This window comes from Dendrobates tinctorius, unplaced genomic scaffold (assembly GCF_039654945.1).
Source record: "Dendrobates tinctorius isolate UK_male_01 unplaced genomic scaffold, ASM3965494v1 ptg000011l, whole genome shotgun sequence".
Lineage (NCBI taxonomy): Eukaryota > Metazoa > Chordata > Amphibia > Anura > Dendrobatidae > Dendrobates > Dendrobates tinctorius.
This window is the reverse complement of record NW_027361679.1, coordinates 69,390,380-69,404,693: the sequence shown is the minus strand read 5'-3', so window position 1 is coordinate 69,404,693 and position 14,314 is coordinate 69,390,380. Positions and strand designations below refer to the sequence as shown.

The 14,314-nt window shown below is 42.6% G+C and overlaps 1 protein-coding gene across 4 annotated transcripts in view; it reads right to left on the bottom strand.

Annotated features, from left to right (window-relative positions):
- The window catches only part of SLC20A2 (solute carrier family 20 member 2), a 113,771-nt gene that overhangs the window by 39,844 nt on the left and 59,613 nt on the right, over positions 1 to 14,314 (bottom strand). For all 4 annotated transcript variants that reach the window (XM_073543141.1, XM_073543147.1, XM_073543124.1 and 1 more), the window contains exon 2: positions 11,762 to 12,332. In XM_073543141.1, coding sequence (XP_073399242.1) covers positions 11,762 to 12,050 — 289 coding nt within the window. In that variant the 5' untranslated portion in view covers positions 12,051 to 12,332. The remainder of the gene's footprint in view (positions 1 to 11,761; positions 12,333 to 14,314) is intronic.

The window sequence follows — 14,314 nt, the reverse complement described above, 5'->3', positions numbered from 1 at the left end:
CAGCCGGCTCCTGCGTTGTAAATAAAAATTTTCTACCACGGCGCGGGTTCCCCTGCAACCCTCAGCAATGCTGGTTGTCAAGCATAGAGGGGTCCCCACAACCTGTATTATTTTTTTTTTTTTTTTAATCAAAATATCTATCTATCTATATATATATATATATATATATATATATATATATATACACACACACACACACACACACACGCACACACACACACACACTGCTCAAAAAGAATGAAGGGAACACTTAAGGCCCCCGTTACACATAGCACTGAAACGTCACAGATTTTGTGACAACAGCGACCTTGCCAGCGATCTCGCTACATGAGACACATAGCGGTGACCGGCCCCCTGCTGCGATATCGCTGATCGTCCTCGAATGTTCCGGGCCATTTTTTGATCGTTGGTGTCCCGCTGGCCAGCACGCATCGCTGTGTTTGACACCATAACAACGACGAGCGACCTTGTTGGAGAATCAGAACTCACATCTATCGAGGTCTGAGTCATCAGAATAGCTGCTGTGTGACAAGGTCCCAACGACCGCCGAGGTCGTTATACGGATCGCCGCATCTTTGCTGCGTCGTTGAGTAGATCTGCCTCTGACAGCTTACTAGCGACCATGTAGCGACACACCAGCGATCCTTACCAGGTCGTATCGTTGTCAAGATCGCTGGAGCGTCGCTATGTGTAGCAGTACCCTTAAACAGAATATAACTCCAAGTAAATCAAACTTCTGTGAAATCAAACTGTACACTCAGGAAGCAACATTGATTGCCAATCAATTTCACATACTGTTGTGCAAATGGAATAGACAACAGATGAAAATTATTGGCAATTATCAAGAGACACAAAGGCTGAGGTAGCGGTCTTGCTGCTAGGTTGTTGCCCTCCTACGGCCCCCTCCACTTCTCCTGGTGTACTGGCCTGTCTCCTGGTAGTGCCTCCAGCCTCTGGACACAACGCTGACAGACACAGCAAACCTTCTTGCCACAGCTCGCATTGATGTGCCATCCTGGAAGAGGTACACTACCTGAGCCACTTGTGTGGGATGTAGAGTCCATCTCATGCTACCACGAGTGTGAAAACACAGCCAACATTCAGAACTGACCCCACCTGCAGAACCACTCCTTTATCGAGTGTGTCTTGATAATTGCCAATAATTTCCATCTGTTGTCTATTCCATTTGCACAACAGTATGGGAAATTGATTGCCAAACAGTGTTACTTCCTAAGTCGACAGTTTGATTTCACAGAAGTTTGATTGACTTGCAGTTATATTCTGTTGTTTAAGTTTCCCCTTTATGTTTTTGAGCAAAATTTATTATATATATATATATATATATTTATTAAATACAAATTTTTTTTATTTGGATTCCCCCATTTCTTGACAACCAGCCAAGCTAAGGAAGACAGCTGGTGGCTGATATTCTCAGGCTGGTAAGGGGCCATGGATATTGCAGCCTAAAAATAGCAGCCCATAGCCACCCAGAAAAGTCGTATCTATTAAATACGCCAAATCTGGCACCTTGCCCGGCTCTTCCCACTTGCTGCTGCTACAGGGAGTTCATATTTGAGGGGTTGATGTCACCTTTGTATTGTCCGGTGACATCACACCCACAGCTTAGTAATGGAGAGGTGGCTATAAGACAGCTATCCATTACTAATCCTATAGATATATGGTAAATAAAGACGGAGCAAGAATAAAGTCTTTTTTGAAATAAAACAAAAACACACTTTGGCATTTTTATTTAAATGTCCAATATCCATAATCCCTTAGCAGCTTGAAAATACCAGCCACCAGCTGTCTGCTTCAGAAATTGAAGTGATCTTTGACGCACCATCATCTTGCTATACATTTACCATATACGATAATTCATTTTTACTATGCAAAAGTTACACTTGGTCCACTCACTTACTGAGTGGTTATTATTTATGCGATTATCTATTTAGGACCTGATCTGACCACCTTTTTTATATTGAATATACACAACCTTCTCTGTCCTTATGCTCTTCTAAATTTTACATACCACCTGTTGCCTGAAAAAGTGTATTTTGTTCACAAAACCAGGCATCTAGGTAGTTTTCATCATGTCTAGCGCCAGTGCCTCATTGATTCTTTCAAAATATCAAGTAGTAGATTAATCAGATCGGTAAACTGAGTAACGAGAAAAAATAAAATTAAAATGACAGAAATTACTTTTTGGGTCGCTGCAACATTGCAATAAGAGGCGATGAAAAGATTGTATCTACCCCAAAATGGTATCAATAAAAATGTCATCTCAGGGTGCAAAAAAAAACATGCCCTCACCCAGCCCCAGAAAAAACGCTACAAATCTTGAAAAATGGACACTTTTCTTACAAACTTTAAAGAAAAATTTCACCACTTAAATGAAAAAAAAAAAAAAAAAAAGAATCTATACAAGTTTGGTATCTGCGCACTTGTACGAACCTGCAGAATCATAATGAAAGGTCAGCTTTAGGAGTGAACATGGTAAAAATAAATAAATAATTGTGAGATTGCACTTTTTTTTTTGCAATTTCAACGCACTTGGAATTTTTTTCCCGTTTTTCAGTACACTATATAGTAAAATCAATGATGCCATTCAAAAGCACAACTCCGCCTTAAAAATACAAGCCCTAATATATTGATGGAAAATAAAAAAAAACCAAAAAAAACTAAAGTTATTGCTCTGGCAAGACAAGGAACAAAAGCACAAAAAGTGGTGAATATATTGCAATCCTATTGTATAGTACTGTGCACATACAATTGCTCATTTTGCCTTTCTTCTACCCAGCTAATTCTTCTCTTTTCTCTGCTCTATGTAGAAACAAGAAATCTCTTGGCCCTGCAGAAATCATTCCCCCCTCTTCAACTCTGACCCAGCTGCTCCGCTCCTCACCCTGACAGGGCCTTTTGAAATGACCCATCAGTCATACAGGGAAAATTCCAGTATCTATATAGAGCTCCCAAGGACTCAGCTAGCCAGTTTATAATCACATGCTGTCATAAACCTAATGGAAAAGAGAAGAGTTAACTGGGTAGAAAGGAAAAAATTAGCAATTGTAAGTATATAAAGATTATATATAAAGCTTTCATCAGGCAACAGAAAATTAGCAAAAACGATTGACTCGCTTCTACGTTTGGTCTAAAATAAGAATTTTTTAAAAAAGGAGTCAGAGCTAGAGAAACCATTATATACATATGAATTGGGTAGTTTCCGCAGTACGTTCATGGATTTCAGATGAATGAGACAGTCAGAGATTTCGGCCACAAATTAACATAGGTAAATCTGTTTTTATTATACCGTTTATACTCGCGTATAAGCCGAGATTTTAGCCCATTTTTTCAGCTTGTACGCGAGTCATATAGCCAGGTGGTAGGTGGGAGCGGGGGTGTCAGATCATACTGACCCCACCCGCCCGGCACAGTCTCCCTTTCTTCCTACAGTGGTCACATGGTATAGCTCATTAAAGTCATGAATATGCGCATATTTATTACTTTAAGGAGCGGTACCACGTGACCGTTGAAGGGAGACAGTGGGAGAACGGGGCTGCAGAGACGCGCCAGGGGGAGGTAAGTATATGCTATATTCACCTGTCCCGGTTCCAACGCTGCTCACCGCTGTCTGCCCGCCAGGTCCCCTCTGTCAGTGACGTTCAGGCAGCAGAGGGCACGATGATGTAGTCAGTTTGCGCCCTCTGCTGCCTGAACGTCACTGACAGAGGGACCCGGCAGGCAGACAGTGGCGAGCAGCGTTGGAACTGGGACAGGTCAATATCTCAGGTGCCGGGTCCTGAGCCCATAAGCGCGCAGTATTTTTAAATACCTACAGTAGCGGCAGCAGCAATATATGGGGGTATAATCTATGGGGCATCTTATGAGGGCATATTCAATGGAGCATCTTCTGGGGGGCAGCATAATATATGGAACATCTTATGGGGCCATAACCTTTATGGAGCATCTTATGGGGCCATTATTAACCTTTGTGAAGCATTATATGTGGCGCATTTTGTATGGAGCATCTTATGGGCCCATCATGAACTGTATGGAGCATTATATGGGGCTCCTAATTCAATATGGCTCTTCATATTCAAAAACATGCAACCTACTGATGTCTCAATTAATTTTGCTTTTATTGGTATCTTTTTATTTTTGAAATTTACCAGTAGCTGCTGCATTTTCCACGCTAGGCTTATACGCGAGTCAATAAGTTTTCCCATTTTTTTGTGGCAAAATTAAGGGGGTCGGCTTATACACAAGTATATATGGTAAGTATTTATGACTTTTTGTGGTTATTCATGCAACCATGTTGACCAAAATCTTAACATTTTCCTTTCCCCATATCAGTTGCAACAGAGTCCTGTGCCCAATTTTCTACCAAAAGCAAAAAAAAACAGTGCAACATTCCTCAGCTTGTCTGAGGATATACAGCTGCTGTAATACAGGCTGCCCACAGATCAGGCAGCGCATCAGCTGTCAGGTTCTCTAACAGATAACACGTGAACATCCATTTTGAGCCGTTTTCCATTAACCAAAGGGGGAAAAAAAACAAAAAACACAGATCCAGTTATCTTTTGTGGGGGGCCAGATTATTAAATAAAAAAAATTGAGTTAACTTCACTCTTTGATCCAGCTAAAAAAATGTAGTGCAGTCAAAAAAGACATTTTAGGACATATCCGTTCCTATTCAAATGAATGGATTCAGTACTGGATCATTTTATTTCCATTTTTGTGATCCCAAAATAGACCCAAAATGTAAAATAACTACTTCACATTTAAAAACAGTTTTTGAAGACAGAAGGTGAAGTGGGCAATATAAGCTAGATGTTGACGGCCAAAATATGTTTAGGTTGTTTGTATGGCTGACAACCATCTTGGACAACTCGGTGAAGCTTTAGTACAGCCGAGCACTCCTGTGGTCTCTATGAGAAAGAAATGGCCAACTTATGCCCAGGTGTATGTGATCGGCAGTCTGAAGTTGGACACGCTGGATTGATCTCTTCCCCAACAATCATTCGGCCCCCATACACAATAGACTGTCAGCATTACTAAAAACGCTATTATTTAGATGCACTTTTGCTTTTACTTATTTAGTTACAGTAGAGTTTTTGCTCATTTTGTCTTTTGCAGGTTTATGTCAGTTGAACCTGTTGATATCGGCGGGTTCAGCTGACATTAGTCTAATGTGTATGGGGTGTTCAGAAGAGTTTACTATAAAGTGTCTAAGAAAATAATTTATCAGTGTAAGAAAAAGAAAATCTGTATATGCTAAAAAATTAAAGACAAAAAAATAATCAAAGAAAATACTACTTCAATGAGTAAAACCCTGACATTTAGGCTTGTTTCACATTTGCGTTTTTTTTGCGCCGCGTTTTTTCCCCCTATATTTAACATGGGTGCGCATACGTGCGTGTTGGCATGCGCACGTATACGTTTTTCGTGCGCTGCGTTTATGGTGTGCGTCCTTAATTTCCAGATGCTACATGTTGCATTTTTTGGTCCGCCCAACCGTTTAAAAAAAAAAAACGCATGCGCACGTTTTGCGCAAAAAATTACCATTATGGTCTATGGGTGCGCATAGGCATGCGTTTTTTTGGTGGCCATTGGTTAGACTAGTTATAAAAATCCCCACCTAAAAAAAAAACTTCATGTCTATATAAAAGGAGGTGTCTGCCAGCACTGTACCATAACTATAGAGATAGCCTGGAGAGCAGATAGACTGCAAAAGACCACCTCATTTTCAATTCCAGCTTCAGCGGCAAGAATGTGAGTATTATTACATCTAAAAATGTATGCCTGTCCTTTTAAATTGTATATGTACTAATGCTTTGTATTATTTTTACATGCAGTATGTCATCGGAATATTCACCATCCCGGCAGGAACTGGCGCAAGCAGACCGTGAGGTGATTATTTTCGTGTGTTTGGTAAGTATATGTGCTGCTTCTCAAAATCTCTAACGTTTGTTGTTTTTTTTTCCCCAGACATCGTCATCTTCAGCGGACGCAACTAGTGAGGGCGAACAGCATGAGCAGCCAAGCCAAGTCCCGGTGGTGATACGAAATGTAAGTATCAAATGATTTGTAATGTTCTTTATTTTTTATCTTCTATATTTCCTCTTTTCTGGATCTTTTTTTTAACTTTTTATTCACACAAAATTCGAATATTCTAATGAATGTGTTTTGTCTAGGTTCCACAATGGGATGAAGACGTCTACCTGGATAATGAGCACCTTATCCGCCTGGTCCAGGAGCGTACCCCGTTGTGGGACAGCCGTGACCGGCTGTACAAGGACAATGTGGTGACCCGGCGGCTATGGAATGAGGTGGCCGCAGCGTTGATGGATGGCTGGGACAGATCCAGGAACTGCATCCTCCAAAAAGGCGTTTAGTAAGTATTTCCCTGCTCTGTTATGCCGCAGTGACTATTGTCCTTGATGGCACTGTTGGGTTTCGTGCTAGATATATTCTAGCAGGAAGCCCAACAGTGTCATCTGGCTCAACAGTGACTGCTTTGGGTATTGTATTGCTGTATTGTACCGCATTGACTCTTGTTTGTGATGGCACTGTTGGGTTTAGTGATAGCATATGTCGTGCATCAAACACAATTGTTAAATGTTGTTTGGTTTTTTTCCCAACAGTGGACAAAGTCCGAACACGTTGGCGCTCGATCAAGGACCGCTTCAACAGTGATGTTTGCGCTGAGGGCCAGGTTTGCAGTGGTTCAGCATCAAGGACAAGAACAAGATACCGGTGCTATCAAGCGTTGCAGTTCCCAAGACCGGTCCTTGCCACCAGATCGTAAGTATTATAATTTTTTGGTTTTTATTTTTATTAATCTGTGTTTTTCTAATCCACAGCTGATGCTTCTTGTAAAGGCATGATAGTAATGATTTTCCTTTCTTCCACAGCATCTGGAGCAGCACCCTGCAACTTTGCCCTGGAGCGGTCCTTCATCGGACGTCCTCTGACCCGTCCCAGCCATCCGATAGCCAGGAAGCACCTTGCAGGTCAGCCACACAGACAGCCGGTCCATCAGGTGTTCCCCTGTCTCAGGTCTCTGCCACTGGTTATGCGGGCACTACCAGCCCTCCCCTCAGCTTATACATGAGTCACTGTCCAGAAAGCCGGCAATGGGAAGAGGAAGCGGCGGCATGAGCCGACGCCTGTGGCATGGGGACAGCTCCAGCCGCCGGCATCCAGAAGAAATCATACTCACCCTCCTCACGCAGCCCATGCATCTCCATCCCGGCAGCTCTTCCTGTGCTGAGCGGTCACATGGTACCGCTCATTAAGGTAATGAATATGCACACGTCTACACTCCTATAGACGTGAAGCGCATATTCACTACCTTAATGAGCTGTACCACATGACCGCTCAGCACAGGAGAGCTGCCGCAGGGGGACAATGGAGATGCGGTGAGCCATGCCTACAACGACGGCGGGAGGGTGAGTCATGCCTAGCAGGACAGGGATGAGGGGACGGGGGGAGGAGCCATGCATAGCAGGACAGGGATGAGGGGACAATGCATACCCGGCTTATACTCAAGTCAATAAGCTTACCTAGTTTTCCGTGGCAAAATTAGGTGCTTCAGCTAATACTCGGGTCGGCTTATACGCGAGTATATATGGTACCTTTATTTGACAGGTTTCTACCTACCCTTTCAGAGTAAAACACAAGCACAAACAGCTATAACAGACTCAGATTCATTCTGCTCGTGGTTTGGGTTGCATCTATCAGATGACAGATTTCCTTCAATATATGTAAAGGGTAGATTTCCTCCGATACAGTGTGTACATAGTGAAATGAGTAATCTTCCTGTGAGGGGCTGACATGTGAGAAAAGAAGGCATTACAAAATATTTTCAAAAAGGGAACCTGTCAAGTAACGTATTCTACCCAAACCATGGGCAGTATTAATTGCTGCCTGGCTGCACAGTTGCTGCCAAGTATATCTGTTTCGCTACGGTGTTTTCAGAGAAAATATACTTTGAAGATTTGGCTGGGGACCACAGTCCGAGACCAGAGTAGTCCCGCTCCACCCTTAGCCTCCTCTTCCCAGTGCATGTGCAGATGCCTGACAGGTCTCTCCCAGTGCACAGAAGGGAGTGATCTGTGAAACCCCTGCAGCGGCGCTGGAAGAACCGGATCTTCAAACCAGATTTTCTCTGAAACGTTAGAGCCCTTTTCTGAGAATAATATAACTTATTACAATCATGCATCCAAGCTGTAATTGACGCTGCCCGTGATAGGTTCTCTGTAAAAGGAGAACTTACCAAAAATGTGTACAACAATCATTCAGTATAATAAATACATAGCCAGGAACATGGATTTACAAAAATACCATAATTTAATTTGGTTTAGGGATACTCTACATCCAATAGAAAAAACATCAAGAAAAACTGAGAGTTTGTATTCCTCAGAAGCAATAAATAAAAAAATAAATAATAAAGTCATAGAAGTGTCTCGTCATATATACAAAAATTCCCTTTATTAAATATCAAAAATTAATCAGACAAGACACAATGGTGTACAAAGTTACAAAGAATTACAAAAAGTAACACATATAAAAAAGGCAGACAATGATGCAGCTGTGATAGTGGCGTGGGGACTTATGTAAATAAGTAGGGGCCAGAAACTCCCATGTAGGTATATTAAACAATGGCCAAATTGTTAATGCATACAGATGTCACCACATAACATGGAGGTGAGCAGGAGTAAAAAGAGGTGAGACAAAAAGCTCCCTATGTAAAGGGAAGCAATCACAATGCAATAATTCAAGTAGCGTTAGCAATAATAACCATATAAGGTAAACAGCAGGAGTCCCCTTACCCATTGTAAAAGATGTCACCACGTCACGCGAACACCCCGACGTGCGTTTCGCACCTCACTTCCTCGGGGATAGTTTGTTATCGACTCATTGGGGACGGGGATGTCTCACTGACTGTACACAAGTATTCGGGTGCAGGAGCGACCTACAGTATAGTTTCAGCCTATCAAAAGGTTTAGTGGCCATAGTAAAAATTGCGAGGTTTCGGTAATTTGGAATATTTTTATTCTTCACACTGACATGGAAAATAAAAATAAAGAATTCTAGAAAAGAAAATATTTAAAAAAAAAAAAAAAACCCACCAACAAACTTGATTTATAGCATTTTCCATGCTGAGAAGAAACGTCTACCGTGTATGTGACTGCAGACTGTGGAATCGTAGCAATGTGTAGTTTGCACACTGTCAGAATTCTCCTGTACACCCTGGGGACATCATGTCATGTGCAGATTAGACTCTTGTGCGTCTGTCAATGTCCTATTGAGAAATTAGCCGGCACTTGACCACAACTATGCAAATCTCATACTCGGGATCATGTGACTGCCCACTCGCACGGGGAACACAGGGCAATCGTGACAGTGTGCCCATCACAGTCAGAAACTGCAGACATTTCTTCTCTGCCCAGTAAACCATATTTAAAATAATGGCTTATTTTCTGATTTTAAATCAGTATTAAAACTTCCCGAGGAGGTCAGTGACACCTTGCTAAAGACTCCCGATCGTACGGTTGCCCTCAGGTCTCATCTTGCATTTGAGAAGGGACACCTTGGCAGACAAGCTGGTCTTACTCATTTTATACAGAAATTCTCGATTCACAGTAAGTGGAGAGATGTCAAACAAACCATTGCTTCCTGTACACTACATACAAGCCACTGGCACTAGCAGAGCGCTTATACATTTACTGCTGATATCTTAATCCAGTGCAGTATTCCAATAGGGATTCCAGCATACAGTGGGTACGGAAAGTATTCAGACCCCTTTAAATTTTTCACTATTTCATTGCAGCCAGGGCTGTGGAGTCGGTAAGGCCGGTTTCACATTAGCGCTTTTTAAGCGCACGCACGGCCGGGGGTAGCTCCGCCCCCGAGCCGGCTCTCTGCCCGGCGTGCCCGCCCCTTGCTTGTAGCGCCGCCTACTAGCGGACAGCGGCGCCTGCGATCGGCGCACCCTCTCTTTAGCATAGGGTGCGCAGATCGTGCGCAGGCCGTGCGCTAGTTGCGCTTTGACCTGCGCTGCGCACTTTTGACGGTGCGCCGTGCGCGCCAAAATCGAACTTATATTATATTGCTTATATTTAAGTGAAAAATTTATTGTAGTACAATGTGAACATCAGACATTTAATCATTTTTATGATCCAATAATCAAGATATTTATATAGAACAGAATATATATTGGTGTACTACCCGGTTTTCATTCTTTTTGGTACAGATACGATATGGATAGACAGATATGGATAAATGGATAGATAGAGCAGATTTCTAATCTGCTTTTGCTATTGAAAACATTATCTATGAGCTCAAAAACCTTTCAGGTGATGCAGTTTTTTAAAAAGATGATCAGCTTTTGCAGCTGAAAAACGTATCCTCAAAAAACACAGGAAAAACGCTGTGTGTGAATGTAGCCTTAGATCAGGAATATAACAGCCATTTATAGGACATTTCATAACTTTCCCAAACTCCTATGAAAAAATATTCAGCACATCCTGCATTGAATTACTGTACCCAATTTATTATATATTTTAGGAGTCGGAGTCGGTCCATTTTATACCGACTCCAACTCCGACTCCACCAAAATGAGCACCGACTCCGACTCCACAACTCCGACTCCACAGCCCTGCAGCCATTTGGTAAATTCAAAAAAGTTCATTTTTCTCATTAATGTACACTCTGCACCCGATCTTGACTGAACAAAAAAAAAAAAAAAAACAGAAATGTAGAAATTTTTGCAAATTTAGTAAAAAAGATAAATTGAAACATCACATGGTCATAAGTATTCAGACTCTTTGCTCAGACACTCATATTTTAGCCACATGCTAAAACACATGAAGGACTCCCAGGCTATGAGAAATAAGATTCTCTGGTCTGATGAGACGAAGATAGAACTTTTGGTGATAATTCTAAGTGGTATGTGTGCAGAAAACCAGGCACTGCTCTTCACCTGCCCAATACAATCCCAACAGTGAAACATGGTGGTGGCAGCATCATGATATGTGTTTCTCAGCTGCAGGGACAGGACGACTGGTTGCAATTGAAGGAAACATGAATGCGGCCAAGTACAGAGATATCCTGGATGAAAACCTCTTCCGGAGTGCTCTGGACCTCAAACTTGGCCAAAGGTTCACCTTCCAACAAGACAATGACCCTAAGCACACAGCTAAAATAACAAAGGCGTGGATTCAGAACAACTCTGTGACCATTCTTGACTGGTCCAACCAGAGCCCTGACCTAAACCCAATTGAGTATCTCTGGAGAGACTTGAAAATGGCTGTCCACCAACGATCACCATCCAATCTGATGGTACTGGAGAGGATCTTCAAGGAAGAATGGCACAGGATCCCCAAATCCAGGTGCGAAAAACTTGTTGCATCATTCCCAAGACGACTCATGGCTGTACTAGCTCAAAAAGGTGCTTCTACTCAATACTTATGACCATGTGATATTTCAGTTTTTCTTTTTTAAGAAATTTTCAAAAATTTCTACATTTCTGTTTTTTTTTTCAGTCAAGATGGGGTGCAGAGTGTACATTAATGAGAAAAAAAATGAACTTTTTTGAATTTACCAAATGGCTGCAATGAAACAAAGAGTGAACAATGTAAAGGGGTCTGAATACATTCCGTACCCCCTGTACAACTGGATTACTCCCATCAGAATTACCAACATATATAATGAAAGCAATAGAGAAGCACATTTCATTGATAATAAATGAACTACTTACCGACCATAGCGCTAACCTCTCCCGCCATCAGTAAATTCACAGAGTTGTTATAGAGGTTTACATCGACGATACCCTTCCGGATGGTTTCCCCAACTTTAGCGCCAAGCAAAACCGAACCAGTGGTTTCAAAAATCGAAGCCAATATGCAGGCCTGCCGTAAGGTGACCACTCCAGAACCCACCGCTGTGCCAAACGAATTGGCCACATCGTTAGCACCAACAGAAAAAGCCAAGACGAAAGCTATGATGAAGCCCAATATAACCATCCATAGATACTCCTCAAGAACCATTTTGACGGTTTCTCTTTCTTGCTTAGGTCAAAAAAAAAAAAAGGGAAACAAATATTGGGAAGATAGACTAAGCGGTAGGCTCCAGACTATGGAAACCTGTCGAGCAGAGCTGTGTAAACGGGGATCGGCTCTGGCTGGAAATTGCTAGAAAGCGTTCAAGTGAATGAACAAACTGCTAACTGAGGGTTTTACAAGTAAGGTCTATAAAGTTCCTCTGGGTGCGTTCAGTTAACAGTGAAACACATTCCATATTTTTCTCCCAAATGAGTTTTCTTTATTTTCCTGTAAAAAAAAAAATAAATAATTATTAAGTTGTAGACGTAACAGTATGAACAAAAAGGGAACATGGGAGAGGAAATTAAATCTGCTAGCTGGATCCTAGCTTCGGCATGTGACATACAAAGGAATAAGATGATTAGAAGACCTTACAGGCTTTGTTACATAAGCATGTCTGAAATTCAGCACTTCCTGGCTGATCCCCAAGCTGCGGAATAGGACAGTCCGGGGGGATTACTACAGTAAGAGCCCTAAGTGTCCTGGAACAACAAACCCATACATACACATTAACCGGTCCCGAGGAACATGGCGACCGCTCAGCTTCTGCTCGGAGACGTGAAAAGGTTCATTGACGGGTGAGCCTGACACCCTGCTGCTAGTGTGCTCTATGTCACAGCTCACCTTCTAGATTGACCGTAACGTGCAAGGTATAAAATTTGCAATTTAAAGCATCAATGTCATGAGAGAAAGATGTTTTAAACAAGGTCATCTGTAGGACGCACAGAAAGGGTTGATTTTCTGCTGGGCTCCCACAACTGTCGTTTTCAGCTGGATGCCGGCCATGGAACAAAGAACTCCCTGAGCTTCGGTCACATTTTTGTTTTGCAGATAACTTCTCCAGTAGACAGGGGTCAATGTCCCCCCCCCATTGGTGGCACGCTGCACCCCAAGAGGACAACTGGGGATCATTTATTACAGTACAAGGTCCAGAGTAAGAGGGCTGCAAGGAGAAAGCAGAGGATGAACTTGCACTATGGTTAAGGGTTGTCCAGTCTTAGACTTGGGAGAAGGCACCAAGCTAAGTCATCAATACCACATCGGTGGGGGATCCTTCACCAATCGGCAGGAACCGAATAGCTCTGTTCACTTTATAGTGGTCACTCCCTGATCCTACAGGTCGGCTCCTATGGAGGAAAATAGGAGCAGAGCTGCAGACTCAGGACAAGAGACAAGTAGAGCAGTATGGTTCTGGCTCCGTTCACCATTTACATTGGGCCGAAGCTTACATGTGGAGGGGCCGCTTGTGGGACCCCAAGAATCTGATATTGGGGCCCTACGTTCCGAATCGCTTTACAGGGACGGTTCAAACCAAGTACAGGCGCTCGGTGCTTCGCGGCAGGGCCAACATTTATATACACTTTCCAATCTCCACTTCTGTGATTGACAGCTCTGGTTTCATTGGGCCAGAGAACGGGGACGACAGATGGACACCAAGCAGGAGGGACGGTGTATGTAAAAGATTGGCCCCGCCATGAAGCACCGAGTCCTTGTAAAGAAAACACATTAGACATTCTTTGCTCATGTGTCAGATTTAAAGGGAACCGGTCACCAGAAAAAAATGCTATTGACCTGCAGATATGGGGTTAATCTGCAGGTTAATAGCGGTACTATAGCACTCACCCGAAAGCTGCGGGGAGAAAATTAACTTTAACCAGCAGCATTCGGTTCGTCACGGGGGCGGCTCCTGCTCCATAATAACGTGAGCGATTACTTGATAGCTAATCACTTTTTCTTAGCAAATGCATGTCCAAAGCATTGTGTACAGGAGACGTAAACAGTTAAAGAGTAGCTGTCATTTTCATTTTTAAATCAGAAATAATACACATGAAAATAAGCAACTTTGTAATATATCTTATCAGAGAGATCTGCATCTTTCTCTGACAGAGTTGACTGACGTAGGGGCCGAGACCCTGATTCCAGCGATATGTCACTAAACAGACTGTGATGTTCCTTCAATAAATTCAGCGTTTTATTATCAGGAGATTATCCCAACAGAACTAGTTATCTTGTGCCTTCTGGTCAACTGCTCGGTATAACCCCCGCCACCACTGATTATCAGCTTTCTGAGAGTGTACAGAGAAAGCTGCCAATCAGTGCTGTGGGCAGGGTTATACAGAGCTCAGCATTCTGAGCACTGCTACATCTACAGCAACTGTATCAAAGTGACAGCAAATAGCCCAGCAAGTGACAAATCATTGGAATCAAGG